The following is a 17,279-nucleotide window of genomic DNA, read 5'->3' on the forward strand; positions in this document are numbered from 1 at the left end:
CCTATAATTGATTTTAACCTTCAACACGTCCTGATTAATGTTCTTACATTATAATTAGGGAACGGAACTTTAGGTAAATAAATGTTGTTGTTTTCTTGCGATAAAATAGAGACCCTAGTGTTTGCCAAAATTCTGATCATAGCCTTATATGTCAACACAGCAAATTTTATTTTTCATAAAAACACAAATTTTTCAGTTTTCCGTATGTAAATACATATCACATTTTGCGAATTTTCATTTTAAATACATAAAATCGCTCATTTACTTCATCTACCTCGAAATCCTCGAAGGAAAAATGTTTATTCTCCGCACCTCTTTCATATCGATAGTGTTAGGTTTGTTTTGGCTTTGAACACGCTCGCTGGCAGACTTCTGGCGCCTCGCCTACGATCCTATTGGGGGAAACTATTACCCCCACTGGATCTAACCCTCAAGTGCTAATCTCTAAATGTACAGAATTTTTTGGGAAAAATCAAGGTTTTCAAACTTTGTGCCAAATTGCACGTGTTTTGGAAGCTGAAGTAGAGGAAGAGGAAGCTTTGGGAAAGTTCAGCGTTAGTAACATTTCGTGCTTCAAATATGCAAGAAATGTTTCTTGTGACGTGGAGCGACCTTTCTCGCAATATAAGAAGCTTTTTAGAGATAATCGTCACAGATTTACAATGGATAATTTGGAAAAACTATGGTAAAACACTGCAACTCTTCCAAAAAATAGCTCACTAAGAGGTACGCATTTAGAAAGTGATTTCAGGTGTTTAAAATGCATGTAATATTTTGTTTTTGTTACCAAATATTTTTTATTTTTGTCACATATTTTCAACATTTATGACACATAAAAGAATAAATATTTCTTAGTTTTTAGCACATAAAGTTCCGTTCCCTAGTTATAATATGAAATATATATAAGTTCATTGTTTATTAATAGTAAATACATCTGTTCGTTTCGATTCTTTTAGACCCATGAAACATTTTGTCGTCGCGTAATAATCCACAAATAATGGAAATGCTTTAATATAAATGAACCTTCAAATCCCAGACAAAAGCTATAATTTTTCAGACAGGAACTTGCCAATCAGGTATGCAGTATCAGACATTACCTAAGCTCTTCCTGGTCACCAACAGCGTAAACATGCAAACTGGTGAAATCCAGAAAAAGGTCACAGGTGACTGACTCTGCATTACATAGTAAAATCCATCACAATAAATATCTTGGACAGTAGTACAGTAAATGTATGTTCTACCCCAACCCTGATATTTTGACCTCTAAGAAAATCGCACCAAAACCTCAAAAACTCACTTTCTCTCCACGTTCCGCGCCTCATTTATTGCGCTGACGATGTTTCACAGCGCAGAAAAGCCGGTACGAGAAAATGCACTTTCTCATCCTTGAAGTACGAATGCACCTTATCGTAATTTTTTCTAAGTCCGGGCCAAATTTTTATATATCGTGACCTTTGTAAACCTCTCGCGAACTATGTGATATTTCTGCCACACACACACATGCGCGTGCCTCTCATTATTTCCGTATTGTGACGCAAGCAAACAAACAAATAATAATTGTTTTTTTAGGATTCCTGGCCCGTATAACCCCGCCAGGGTGCGTGGTGCCCAACCAAAAAAGGTTCTAACGGCTGCGGTTAGATAACCACACCTCTGTAGAGTTTCACGTGTTTTTTTTTCTCAAAGGTCCTATGGGACACCTCTGTTTGTCAAAAATTAGAGACATTTGCAATTTAACGCTGTGGACTTGGAAAATTTTCGATTGATGAAAAAAATTGGTTCCATGACGACCTATGTTTATTTTGATATGGGAGGACAGAGGACACCGAGACTCGACCGACGCACTAAACCCGACCTTTCTACGACTATTTGTTCAAAAGTTACGAGTGATCAAAAGTTTTGGAGGGTGGGTGGATTAACTTCTTACCCCTTGACCCCAGGACCACCAAAACTTGGTACACGTATTCTACACCTCCAAAATCGACAGGGGGTTATCTAACGATACCGTATGGGGGTGTTTTTCGATATATTTTTTCGATAACTCTTACTATTTTCGAGATATTTGCAATTTAAGATTTTTTTAACGCTGTGGACTTAGAAAATTTTTGATTGATGAAAAATTGGTTCCATGACGACCTATGTTTATTTTGGTATGAGTGGACAGAGGACACCGAAACTCGACCGACGCACTAAACCCGACCTCTCTACACCTACTCTACGTCACCAAAAAAAAATCGACAAGGGGAGATTTTTCGATAACTCTCACTGTTTCCAAGTGAGTAGGTTATACACAGTAGCAATAACATTTTATAGACATTTTGCCTTAGTTTTAAGTATTTCTATACAGTCAAAAATACCTCTTCATTTCTCAAAAACCTCTTCATTTCTCGCACCAGTAGTACCACCAATTACACTACCTAAAATGACAATAGTTAAAGATATATTTTAGCGAATTACGCCGACACAAGCTAAGTACGTGTTGCTAGAAGGCCTTTGTCGTTGCAAGTCACCTAACCCATTCACTAAGAAATAAGAAAAAAAAATATTGACGTACTGAAAAAAAAGTTGACTTGTTCACCGAGTTGACACCGAGATGACTCCGTCGTTGTCGTCTATCAAAAACCTAAGTACCTTGGAAACAGTGAGAGTTATCGAAAAATCTCCCCTTGTCGATTTTTTTTTGGTGACGTAGAGTAGGTGTAGAGAGGTCGGGTTTAGTGCGTCGGTCGAGTTTCGGTGTCCTCTGTCCACTCATACCAAAATAAACATAGGTCGTCATGGAACCAATTTTTCATCAATCAAAAATTTTCTAAGTCCACAGCGTTAAAAAAATCTTAAATTGCAAATATCTCGAAAATAGTAAGAGTTATCGAAAAAATATATCGAAAAACACCCCCATACGGTATCGTTAGATAACCCCCTGTCGATTTTGGAGGTGTAGAATACGTGTACCAAGTTTTGGTGGTCCTGGGGTCAAGGGGTAAGAAGTTTACCCACCCACCCTCCAAAACTTTTGATCACTCGTAACTTTTGAACGAATAGTCGTAGAAAGGTCGGGTTTAGTGCGTCGGTCGAGTCTCGGTGTCCTCTGTCCTCCCATATCAAAATAAACATAGGTCGTCATGGAACCAATTTTTTTCATCAATCGAAAATTTTCCAAGTCCACAGCGTTAAATTGCAAATATCTCGAATTTTTGACAAACAGAGGTGTCCCATAGGACCTTTGAGAAAAAAAAACACGTGAAACTCTACAGAGGTGTGGTTATCTAACCGCAGCCGTTAGAACCTTTTTTGGTTGGGCACCACGCACCCTGGCGGGGTTATAGGGGCGAGGAATCCTAAAAAAACAATTATTATTTGTTTGTTTGCTTGCGTCACAATACGGAAATAATGAGAGGCACGCGCATGTGTGTGTGTGGCAGAAATATCACATAGTTCGCGAGAGGTTTACAAAGGTCACGATATATAAAAATTTGGCCCGGACTTAGAAAAAATTACGATAAGGTGCATTCGTACTTCAAGGATGAGAAAGTGCATTTTCTCGTACCGGCTTTTCTGCGCTGTGAAACATCGTCAGCGCAATAAATGAGGCGCGGAACGTGGAGAGAAAGTGAGTTTTTGAGGTTTTGGTGCGATTTTCTTAGAGGTCAAAAAAATCAGGGTTGGGGTATAACATACATTTACTGTACTACTTTGGACGATAGAGGTCATTAGTCAGTATTGAGCTATCAGTCAGAGGGTGCAGAATCATGATCAAGAAGTCTAGAAGAAGGAGAATGAAGTCTGAGCATTCAGACTACCATCACAAGCGGACACTTTGTTTAATAACCAGCCCATTGTTCGACACCTCGAGGAAGCACTTCCACACAGTGAGAGACAGGTATTCCCATTCACCATGCTAATCCAGTCCTTGAGGGTATGAAACTCAAGTGTTGTGTTTTGCTATTCATATGTGTATTTGTCACCTCCCGCACGTTACCTTTAAGCTCTCCATGAGCAGCGAGTATGCCATCATTGAGGATGAATTACGAATGAGCTACACCGCCCAGATTCGATCCCGAGTTCCTTAGGGGGCGTTACGTTGTGGAGGTGCGGGGCAGTTCGCATTGCTAGAAGAAATCACTATCCCACCCTTAAGTTTGAACTTCAACAAATTATCCCTTTCCAAAGTGAAAGTACGAGAATTGCTGAAAGAAGAACTCTACAGGGAAGATTCGTGCATACAGTGACAGAAGAAAATGCACAATCTTGGTATGTTGAAGTTCATCGGTACATTTTACACAAGTATAGTGTGGCAGAAGTTTAGTGTTATTGTACTGTGAGGTACAGGAAAATTCCAAGAGGTACAGTCATGTACAGACGCGATTGCGCACAGTCAATTTGAACTGAACATGGCATCAGGAACAAAGGATGTCTATCCTATATGGATTATGTTACGATTCATTGTTCATCGTACTTAAAGTGGAAAATATAGAGGTCAACGGGGTTGCCAGGACTTTTCATCCTCAGCGTGTGTTTTTACGTGTGTTGATGGACTTATCAACGAACAATTTTTAGTGGAAGAATAAAGACAATGTTTCTTCAAACAAACGATATGTATGGACAAAATTCTAACAAACTGTGATGCTTAAAAATAATTTTCTACGTGAATTAGTAATTCATATATTCTATATAAATATGTACATATTTCATATCAAAGTACGGAGTGAATAAATGTTGTTATTATAAGATAAAGATGGTAATCCACCGATAATAATTTTAAAGGAAAATTATAGCTACTGTGCGGGATTTGGAGGTTTGTTTATATTAAAGTACGATAGGGTCTGCGTATGCTGTATGTTCCAGGTCCTGCATCCACCTTAGCATATAAATATACACACCACATAAATAAGATGATTGAGAATTAATGACGAGCGAAGATAGTAACAATTCAGAACAATAGATGGCACTGAATTCCTACAATGATCAAATTTCATAGAGGATTATGGAACAAATAGAAAGAAAGTGCGTAACCATTTATAATTAAGCCAAATGCTTTTGTCTGTACTGTGACTAATTGAAATTTGAAATGTGTGCCAACATCATTAGTTCAATTAGAAAGACGGAAAATAATCCATGTACAAATAGTTTTGGAAAGTATTTGAATTTAAACACCACACTGATGATACCAATATCTTAAATTTCCTCGCATTTCAGACCGATTCTTGCGTTTCCAATATTATGTTTAAATGTTCTCAAATGTATGTGCTGTTCTTTGACCGTGTGCTGCTGGTGATAAAACATCCGCGCCCACAAGGAAATTTTCGATACAGGCTTTAGAAGTATATATTTTAAAAATGTTCGGAACGTGACTGGAGTTTGACGCCCAAGAAATGTAGCAGTTTTTATTAGAGAAAGGCATATGCTCCAAGTTACATAAATTATATTGTTGAGACAAATAGCAAACAGGTCAATAATATTTCCATTGGTCCAGGATTTAAAAATTGTATTTTTGAAATGAATATAATTTGATTCTCCCAACCTTGCCTTTTAAGGGTAACATTTCTATGTGTCAAACAATTTGCATTATATTCCCCGCATAGTAATGATTAAGATTAGTGCAGCGAGTAGAATATCAGTCTGTCTCAAGAGTAGAAACAAAGGGAATTTTTCTTGATCGAATATTTATTATAGTTTCTCGGCTTGCATGTAGATATCCTCCATCTTAAAATGTCGAGAAATTTGAGCAGTACTATTTCCTCTTAATATAGTTAGCCATTCTGAAATCTAGTTCTTGGCACAAGGATAAATAAAGTGGAGAAGTTCAGACTGAGGACTACAGAAGAACATTTCCATACTCAAGGCGCATACCAGCTTCTTTCCCGTAGAACTAAATGCATTCACTATTAAACTCAAACAAGAACTCATCTCTAACCGATCTTACACAAATTCCAATATCTGTTAATTCAGATCCGGCAGTCCAGGTAAGTAATGGAATTCATGAGGACTACATTTAAACATGTACGAGAACATCTTGCCTCAGTAATGTGACCTTCGTTGTTTTGGATGGCTTGGTAACAGTACTAGTGTATACTTTTTTACCTTTTATTTCGTGTAAAACACATTGCCCTTGCTTTCAAATAAAGCTTTTGCTTCTGTTCAATTACCTGGCATATCCCATTTCCTTCCAGACCTGTATTCAAGTCTGTAAATTTCAAATTATTCAACCATTTTTGCGAGCACTGTACTATATCTACATATGCTACCATATAAATAAGACTCGAGTACTATCGACATGGCATATATTTGACGTGGGTATATTTATCGCTTAATGGCATGATCCACATGCTTGCGTCATTGTCAATGAAAAGTTCCATGCGTTCGATGGCTTTAGACACCATCTGGGATACATCCACCAGAACTGAGTCAATGTTCTCACGTAGTTGTTCCGGAGTTCGTGGAGAAACATTGTTCCTTCAACATTCTCCACAGAAACGCATCACACAACGTCAGGTCCGGACGTCAGGTCACGCAGTCCCTGTGGACACAAGGCGTTCTGTAATCAGTTCCTACAACAGTGCCCTGTTCAACAGCTCTATGTGTGGAGTGGCTCCGTCTTGCTAGAAAACTTGTTAATGTAAATTCAGATTATTCCAAAGTTTTTAAAGGTCCGCTGCAGAACCGGAACCTTTTTTCTCGCAAAATTTAATTCGGTACCAGTTGCGTATTGTTTTATTTCAATACGAAACGTGGACCCTATTTATACTGATCTTCAAAATAGGTTCCTGTTACCGTATTTAAAATGAGCCGGAAAAAGGTTCCTGGACCGTATTTAAATTCAGTTGGAAAGAAAGAAAAGTTCCAGGACCGAATTGAAATTCTTTACATATAAAAAGGTCCTTTAGTGTCCAGAACTCATTTACACTTTTTACACTTTTTGATTTTCTCTCCTGTACCGGAATTGAATTTGTTTAAAATTCATGGACCTTTACCAACCCAGGATTATTCATATCACAAAATATCTGTAAATTTGCCTGCACCCTGTATACCGCTGCCTTTACCGTTTGTTACTCATGTTTCGGTTACCTTCTTTGTCCCACCCTGTATATTCTATACGGAACTGCAATGGCAGTTCAGCGACCCGTTCCCCGAGTAAAGGATAATGAACCACTGATGCAATGCACCTTAATGAGCAATCGCTTCAAAGCCTTCGGTTATCATAATAAGAAGGGTATACACTCCGATCGTGACTATACGAAGAAGTCACAATGATGAAGAGATGAAGCCACAATGATGCAGAGACTTGCAAAAGTTCTGTGAACGAAAATTGCGAAGCTACACTCGGACGTAAACAATAGGCAATCATGACGGAAACAAATTTGTGCGTCCATTAACAAGGGAACCCAGGTGTGGCAGCCTTTCTCTGTAATTTCCTGTAACTACAGGGAAGCTTTTTATTGCAGGTACTAATATGCTCCGTAAATTGTGAAGGTTAATTTAGCAGCAACCGTTGATGCTGGAGAGCGGCTTTTTCCCTTGCAGTGCGTTTTGCGTGCGTTCGTATTGTTGTCAGATGTAGAGGTACGTTACATGGCGTAATGAAGTGCGTCTTTATAGCAACAATAAGCCGTATTTACTGTCAACAATGTGCCGGATAGGTGGCCGAGCGTATTAAAGTCTCGACACCGAAGTTCCTGAGATCAAGTCTCGGCCTGAACATGTGTGTTCTTTACGAGTGTCCCTTCATAACTAACTAACTCTCTAGCCCTCTCAAACCCGAAGGTTCATGGCTGCTGCAACACAAGCCTTCCATCTGTCCCTATCCTGAGCGACATCTATACTCTTTTCCATCCTTACCGATTTACTTTAGGTCCATCTCAACGTTATCTCTCTATCTTCGTCTTGACCTTCCCACTGGTCTCTTACCATCAGGTTTCCCAACAAGAAACCTTTAATCATAAGTAAATAATCCCTTCATAAATTTCAATTAATCATCCTCATCGTCACGATTTGTCGAAACTGATAGAAAAAGACGACGCTAAGTAACAAAAATAAATGTGAAACACGTTCAAGGTATGAATGAGGCGCCTTGTAGAAAGATACGTGATTGATTTGGGTTATTTTACTTCGCTTTTCAGCCACTTTTGCCTAGCAGCGTACATGAGGGTGAGTAATGGCATGATGAAGGGACATTCACATTGATGCCCTGGTCGCGATTCGAAATCTGGACTCCTGGCATCATAGCGCGCTGTGCTAACCATTCCGCTACAGAGGTTGGCAAAGTCAAGATGAATATGTAACGAAGTGACAGGGGCGTAATGGCACAAGGAGATGGTGAGGCAGGAAACTTGACACGTCGAGTCCAACCGATATATTGAAGTACTTTACTTGAAAAGGATTACTTTAAGTAAGACATACTTCTTCGTACTTCTCTACATATTTCGTTACACACATACAGAGTATAATTGACTGTGGTGAAGAAATTAGAGCTTACATTTTTATAAGCAGTCAATTACAGTATGCGCCAAAATATACAGTACTGAAATGAAAAGATGAACAAAAGTAAAAGACATGTTACAATATAGTGACTGGTCTATATGCAACCCAAATAACAATGTGCCTTTTGGGTTGCATAACTGTCAGGAAACCTAAGGTTAGGTTAGGTTAGGGCATGTGGAGTGGACGATTGTCATTTGGGTTGCATATAGACCAGTCACCTTTTTCAAACTCGGTCCACCTTCACGACCGCTTCCGTATGAGCGGAAATAATGCTCAACTATGAATACTTTTTCCTCCGTCGAGAGACCCATTTCCAACAACAACTGCACAACACAACTTCCTTTTCACTACTGCGAACACATGCAGCTGGAGCTATGCCCCGTCGACAAACGCAACCACGTGTTCGAGATGCGCGAGTTTCAGTACTGTATATTTTGACGCATACCGTATTACAATTCTCTTATTTTTTTTGTTCATAAGCGCCCAAAGTATTATTTCCAGTCCCCACATTCGGGCCTGGTGTTATATGTCATGACAATTGCATACAGAGTTGTATACTGCGCATGCGCAGGAGGTTGATTATCCCTGAGAGTTGCCTGTGCAAGCCAGTTCCTGACTGTGATTACAATTGCATGCAGAATGTGTGGAAGGAAAACAAAAGAAGAAAGAAAACCGCTGCATAGTCAAATCAGCAAGACTGATGAAAGACACTCTATAAGCTGACAGGTAGACATTACACAATGTGCATATTATGCTATATTTTACAGTGGCCAGTGTCGATGATTAGGGGGGCGATGGGGCGATTGCCCCCCCTTTTTTGCCACTTTTGCCCCCGCGGTATGCTAAATCTTACCTACGAGGGATAGTAAACTGTCTTTGCCCCCCAGTTTTGGCAACTTGCCCCTAGTGTTTGAAGCCAATAGCCGCCACTGACAGTGGCTATATGTGAATTGAAATTAAAACCTTCTTCTATTTAATATTACAGAAAATATGAGAAACCTTAGTTCCTTAATAGCTGAGCTCTGTTTGGAGACTTCATGCCTTAGTTGCATTGCTATAAGCTCTCATTTGGTGTGGTTGAAATCTGAACTTTATCTCTGGTAAATGGTAAAAAATTATGTGACAGTGAGTGTACCGTTAGACATTTTGTAATGTAAGCTCGAAATACTGCTTCAAGAGATTTAATTTTTTGTGTTTTATTATTTCTTTTATTGAACTTGAACTAAGCTATGTTCCATATCCGCATCGAATACTCTGTCATTAATTACGCGAACTGGCTTTACTTTATTTCCCGGGCAGTATCGTTGGGTGATTGGTTAAAGTAGCGTCTTAGGTTAGACTCTTGTGTAAAGCTGTGTCAATCTGTTTCTCGTTAAAATAACCACCAACATACATTTATTTGATTTCGTTTATTTTATTTCGCCTTTCTGCCATTTTCGGATAATTGCGAAGATGAGGATGAGCAATGGCATGTTGAAATTGGTGAAGGGACACTAAAAAGAACACCCAGGCTTGGATTCGAACCCGGGACCCCTGACGTCATAGCGCGTAGTGCTAACCACTCCGCCCCAGAGGTCTGCCACTACCAAAACACATACAATAACCATATCATCTTTTCAAAGGTCAATGATGTTTGTAACTACACTAAAATGACTTACCACAAAAATTAGATACATAGAGGGTGATCCGTTTGAGATGTTAGAAATGTAACCCATTATACACAAGAGGTTAATGTACGTATCTGTGAGCAGCTTGTTGTAATATAAGCAGAAAGGATGTAAGTTTCGAATGAGCGGAGGTTTACCGACAAAGGTGGGGATCACGTCACAACAGCGCACACAGTATGGTATGCTAAATTTTCGAGTTTTACATGCATGCTACTGCCTCCACGCAGCTGAAGACTGTAAACCTCCACTCACTCAAAACTTACATCCTTTCTGCTTATATTACAACAAGCTGCTCGAAGATACGTAGATTAACCTCTTGTGTATAGAGGGTTACTTTTTCGACATCTTAAACGGATCACCCGGTACATTGTAAATACCTATAATAAAGCTAATACTTAAATAATAGGGAGAAAATATGATCATATTGAATTTACATTAACTGAAACGTAAACTGAAATAAACAATAATATTCTAATTATTATTATTCGAATAAAATTCAAAAATATTATTAACTTAATGTTTGGGTTAGCATTCTGAAACTATGCAACTCAGAGATATACATATATTTAGCTGTAGCGCTTACATGGCTCACCTTCCGTGGTGGGCGGGGTCTCTTTGTTGTAGCCGTCGGGGAGTCTGAACAGAGCCTCCGGTTCATTCAGCCCCAGGCAACGAATGATCAGCGAGCTGCAAAGAAGGAAGGAAATATAGTTAAATATTCGTCTGAAAGTACCAACTGAGATGTAATAGGACACACGTAACTTTAGAATCGGGGTACACGGACAACAAATCTATTCGCTGGCAAGCAAGGGTTTGTAGGTGGGTTGAGCTGCATCGCCAGGGGGGTGCGAAGGGGTGCTTGCTCACTCGTTAATTTTTTTTCAGCACCATTTTTTCAAACTCTACGTTCAATCAAAAACACTAACTCTTTCAGATAAAACTACAGGTTGTCCACAACGCACACAAACTGTACACTCAGCAGTTATTGTCACCTGTGTAATGTATTTAACATTTGATTAATAACTGAATTTTGTATCTCGCTTGGTTGTAGTGCAAAGGTTGAAAAAGTGTTTTTAAAGGCAAGGATGACTTTATTTTGTATTTCACTACATACAATGAGACTGAAACGAGAGTCTGAAAGTTTATACTCCATGACTTTTTTGGAGGGAGCAAGGGGGGCTATGGCCCAATAATTTATGTTAATTATTATAAGAGCGTTGCAGGGACATAACTTTAAACTGAAGGAGTGTACTTTTAGAGAGAGCAATACTATTAGGGGGGAAATATACCTTCCCCCCCCCCCTTCTGGTTGTCCATGTATGTCATTGGCCTACCTTGAACAAGCTGTTCCTTTCAAATTTGCAAACATGTAATTGTTTTTCTAACATCAAGCAAAAAAAGTGATGCAAGTTGCTAGTATTCTTGTTTCATTGACATATTATTATATATGTCTACTAAAAGTGGCTAGAATATGGATACATGTTTCATTTTCAACATCGCAACCCCTAAATTTCATTCTGCACCCCCTCAACACCGCTAGATGATAAATCCTGGCACCGCCGCTGACTGGATTTCAGGTGAGTGGTTTGTAATGTTTTAAACTGTAGGCTCAACTGAACTGAGCCTATATGTTTACAGAATTAATGTAAAGTAACTAAAGTTTTCTATTTTCTATTTCTATATCTCATATGTATAAGGTACGAATTTGTTCCTCAAAAAAGGGTACAAATTTATAACTTCACCCCCTGGATCTCAAGATCCTAGTGACTTTAGGTGAAATGTTACTAGCGTTGACATAATTGTATCAACTACAGTGAAAAAATTGTATTATACCTAGGTACATTATACAGGGTGATTCAAAAGTCCCTTAACACCCCTTATAAAATATAAAGGAGTTAGGCTAGGTACAAATAGTCGCGGTAGAAACAGGTCATTCCTTCAGGAAACCATATTAATGTGTTCCAATCGAACGTCCTCCATATTGAATTTGACTCAAAATTTTGATATTTGAAGGAGGTGATGTGATATATGAAATCAGGCTAGAATTTCAAGAGAAATGCAATGGTGAAGATTCCAAGGATGTGACTTGAGACTTTTGAATCACCCTATAATCTATCCAGAAAACGGTGTTTCCAAACTATTATTATTAACATATTTTATCCTACAGGAGATTGTAAATGATATTCTAATAATACCACAATTTCAGTTTCATGAGAGAGTTTAGAATAATCTCCTGCAAGCCTTTGCAGTAAACAAAAGAAATCGGAATGAATACTTGAACAACAGCACCTTGAATAACTTAGTGTGGAAAACGGCACTGCTCTGGACTCTCTGCCTGGTTCCACTCGAATATGATACCGCTAGAGGCGCTGGTGTCGGTACAGCTGCATGACATTCGTCTGCTTATAATGGAAGTAAATGGAGTTTTCACTGCAACGTCAGGTTATTTTACATGAAGCATTTCTATGAATGTGACGATTGCTATGATATTTGGTACAGTGGTCGCGAAGATATTAACGAACATTCTAGACAGTCGACCACGTCCTGTTATCGTTATACTTTCATTGATAATATGGGACAAAATATACGCGTGAAATGCTCTTGGTAGCTAAATTTTTTGTGTATGAATTATGTTCATTATTATTATCATCATCATCATTTCTTTTAAAGACATGCACACTGAAGCACTTGTATTTTTAGTCTCTTTTCTTCCGCTTTAAACTAATCGCGGTGATGATGATAATGACAATTGCATGAAACGACAAGGGAAAACCCACAGAACGTCCTTATTGCCATTGACATGAGTATAAGGAAACTTTCAGACCAATTAGACAAGCGACACGGGATGTTCACACTGATGTGACTAGTAACACAGACACTTCCAGATTGTAATATAGCATGCATTGCGCATGAGGGTCTAAACACCAAACGACACGCTCATATGTCGTATTCGCGTGCTACTTGTTACTTCGGTCTGAAAGCTCCTTAAAGGAAGGGTGCTCAGACCGAAGCGACGGCCCACAGGGGGAGTTCCCAATTAAGTGACAAGCAACATGGTGCCTTCAGTATATTTGCAAGCGTTTGCTGCTTATTGTGCAAACTGCAGATGTAGGCGACACGATAAACCTCATGTTACAACAACAGATCTAGGTGACACGATAAGCCACACGTGTCGCTCATACTGGGCCCTGTTCCCCAATAGCTTGCAACGTGTTGGCTTGGTTTATTGTTCGCGCATGCGCGATGCAATGGGTGTCTTGCTTTAGGGAGATTACGCACCAAAGCGACAAGCGGCATGCGACACTTATCGTTTGAGGATTTCACCAACCGAACGCTGGCCTGCGCTGCCCCTCATTCCGCTACGATGTGAAATATTGCTCTTGATTGGCTCGTTTTCAAGTGGCATGTGTGCCGTGTCGCTTCGGTATGAAAGTTGCCTTCGACCGAAGGACCCGTGTCGCTTTGGTGTGAAATCCTCGTATCGTTTGTCGCGTGTCGCTTTGGTGTAAATTCTCCTTGAGGAAACGGTGCAGTCAGAGCTTGTGTCCCTACGGTTCGAAAGGCTGCATTGATTACCGACTGCTCGCTTTCAAGCGACACTTGTGGTTTGTCGCCTCGGTATGAAATATCTGTCAGGATACTATTTATATTCTAATAACATAGAAAAATAAACTCTAATACACAGTCCAAGACCTGACGTCCGGAATTACATTGCGATGTTTCTTCTTGTGTTACGCATGCTATTTATTTATTCATTTTATTTTACTTTTCTTTCCAAATTAATGCCATTTCGTGACTACAAATCACTCCACAAATATAACTGTTTCCATCAATTCACGTACCGCCTTTCAAGACAAACAAATCTACATAATATATTCCAAAAACTAACAAAGCCACATTACTTTCATAAGAAAATTAACAGCTGTGCTGATCGCACTGCCATCTATGTTGTCATCCGTCTCGGGAACCAGTTTCTTGGGTCGTTTTCCACACTACGTTATTCAAGGCGCTGTACTTAAACTAAGATGAAATGAGAGAGATGCTCTTTTGAAAAGTGTCATTGTGACAGGTTGATTGATTGATTTGGTGTTTTAAGTACACTTTATGCACATCAAGCCTAATTGGGACTGGACCTACATTTTAAAGTGGGATCCGAACCACTATGTGCCCCCACTGGCTTGTGACAGGGATCTGTTCGTTAGACAAGGTATTAATGCGCCTACAATAACTAGGAAAGAAGCATCTATTGACGTAGATGGACCTACAACTTCTCATTTGTACAGGACTTTCAGTTCTAATTACAGACATTTCTCATTAATATGCTTAAGAGCTTCCTAACTTTGGAATTATTTTCCTGAAAACTCTCCCAAGTTCAGAACCTACCTCTGTTTGTGACCAGCAGACTATTCAAACTTAGTTCGCAACAATGTCCCTCAATCACAGTTGGTAACTATTTCTCGACTTTGATCATAACGTGTTCCTTCAAATTTACAACGTGAAGCGCTACCTACTTCTCAGGCGAATCCATAACCACGCTCCTTTCGACGCTGATTCAATTACAGCCAGTAAATTATTGGGTCCATCCAGAACTCCTCTCTTCTCCGAACGAGGTTGAGTGGGTATAAAGCACAAAATTCCTGGTACGAGTACACTGATGATAAAGCACATTTTCATCTCTTTCGGGCATACTGGCCTTTATGGTAGATCAAAGTAAAGCTACAGCATGTCTCAAAACATTTTAAACACTTATAAAGAAAATGCTTATTATTGTGCGTCCACACTGTTATTACACACGTGTGCGAAACAATGGCCTTTCTGGTCAAAATACTTCTGCACGAATTATTGCATTTGTTGATTGACTAATTGAGGGGTCTAGTGAGAGATTGATTGATTTGTTGTTTTAAGTCCACATTATGCACAGTAAGGTTAATCGGGACTGGACCTACAGTTTAAATTGGTATCCGAACCACTACGTGCCTCCACCGGGTATCAAGCCCGGGACCCCTTGATTGCAAGGCGACGACGCTACCACTGCTCTATCGGGGAAAATTTTCGCATTTGTTACATGGGTACAGTCTCTTACGGTGATTTATTAAAATGTAGTAATTTATGCCATCTTGTAACATAAACATCATGTTGAACATGTCCTATAAAATGTCCATTGTTGTTTGATCTAGTGAAAGCAAGACCTCTAAGTGACTAACTACATTCATAAACTCAAAAGCTTATGCCTGTAACACACGTCTTCCATCTGTCCATATCCTGTGCAAAATCAATCCAATCCTTTCGATCCTTAAATATTTCATTTAGCTCCATCTCAACGTTTTCCCTCATTCCTCGTCTTGGTCTTCCTACAGGTCTCTTACCATCAGGTTTCCCAACAACAATCCTGTAAACTCTTCTTTCCTCTCCCATTCGTGCCACATGATTTAATTATTCTATGTAATAATATCTGGACATGAATACAAATTATTCAGTTCTAAATTGTGTAACCTTCTCCACTCACCTGTCTCCTCATCCATTTTAGGTCCTAATATTATCCTAAGGATTTTATTTTCAAATACTCATAATTTATGTACAGCTTCAGGAAGAGATATAAATAATTGAGTGTTTTCCTAATGTGCAAGATAACAACGAAAATTATAGTAGACGGAAACTAATACTAAAGAAGAAATAGTAAGTGGATAAATTATGGTGATCAAAAGTTGAAGATACTATTAATCAGAAATGTGAATATACTAATGTGGTTACTTGTGACAATTTCTTAAAAAATATGTTTAATTAAACTGTATTCATTGCTCTTAACAAAACAAGGAAAAGCACACCCAACAGTAATTTTGCCTGTAGTATTATATGGGTGTGAAACTTGGTCCCTTACATTGAAAGAGGAACATAAATTGAGAGTATTTGAAAATAAGATCCTTAAGAAAATATTTGGACCTAAAAGGGATGAGGTGACAGGTGAGTGGAGAAGGTTACATAATTTAGAGCCATGTGGCACGAATGGGAGAGGAAAGAGGAGTTCACAGGATTCTTGTTGGGAAACCTGATGGTAAGAGACCTGTAGGAAGGCCAAGACGAAGATGGAGGGACAACGTTGAGATGGACCTAAAATAAATCGCTAGGGTTGGAAAAAGAGTATATAGATCTTGCTCAAGATAGGGACAGATGGAAGGCCTATGTTGCTGCAGCCATGACCCTTCGGGTTTAAGAAGGCTAGAGAGTTAGTTAGTATAGTTAGTTATGTCAGGTTCAAATATAGCTGAAATTTAAAACGAACTTCAAGTGAAAGTACCCAGAAACGTTACGAATTGGAAACCAAAACAGCAGTAATTTCGTTCTTATAAAATTTTGTTTTACTATCCCCTCTCTTTTTTTATTGTGTATACATAAGAGATAATATTATTAGAAGCATTACGACGAATGAAAAATACGAGAATAAAAATATAATTTATTTCCAGAATGTTACGATGTTTATCTATTGTCCCAAATCAACGAATGCTTAATTTCAGAAATGTTAATAGGTGGTAAGAAAATGCAGTTAGGGGAACATAAGTTCAGCCAAATAATGATATTTACAGAACACCCAGTTTGTTCATTTTAAAGCACATCTATTTTCCATTCGTTTTTATTTCTCTCTATCTTATTGCTTCTTTCTTTTGCTTCCCTATTTGCTCCTACTTCCTCCTTTTTCTCTCTCTCAACTTTTCCTCTCCGTTTCCTTTCTTCTATTCATTATCGTCACCCTCTTTTCTCTATTTACACTCTCCCTTCTTCTCTTTCTTGTACTTCCAAATTTCGTCGTTCTCCTACCCTCCCTCTCCTTTTCTATTTCCCCAATTCTTCTCCACCAAATTCTCTATTTCTCTCTTACTCAGTAACTTTTCACTTTCTCGTCATCTTCCCTCCATCTTTTCCACTTTCTTTTCAATTCCCAATCTCATTCTGTTTCTTTATTTCCTTACATCTTCCCTCCAACTCCTTCCCCTTGTCTCTCACCACTTTCTTCTTCTGTTTCTGTTTGTCTCATTTACTCTCTCTGTTTCAACTCACTATGTCTCTCTTTCTTTCTATTTCTCTGTTTCTCTATGTACATCTTTCTCCCTCTATGTATTTTTCTTTCTCTTTTCTCCT

At 38.8% G+C, this 17,279-nt stretch overlaps 1 protein-coding gene across 1 annotated transcript in view; it reads right to left on the minus strand.

Annotated features, from left to right (window-relative positions):
• The window catches only part of LOC145999437 (glycine receptor subunit alpha-2-like), a 413,104-nt gene that overhangs the window by 76,757 nt on the left and 319,068 nt on the right, over window positions 1-17,279 (minus strand). Inside the window, exon 3 of the mRNA XM_083136398.1 lies at window positions 10,738-10,832. Coding sequence (XP_082992524.1) covers window positions 10,738-10,832 — 95 coding nt within the window. The remainder of the gene's footprint in view (window positions 1-10,737; window positions 10,833-17,279) is intronic.

The sequence above is a fragment of the Lepisma saccharinum genome, chromosome 15 (assembly GCF_977018435.1).
Source record: "Lepisma saccharinum chromosome 15, izLepSacc3.1, whole genome shotgun sequence".
In the NCBI taxonomy this organism is placed as follows: domain Eukaryota; kingdom Metazoa; phylum Arthropoda; class Insecta; order Zygentoma; family Lepismatidae; genus Lepisma; species Lepisma saccharinum.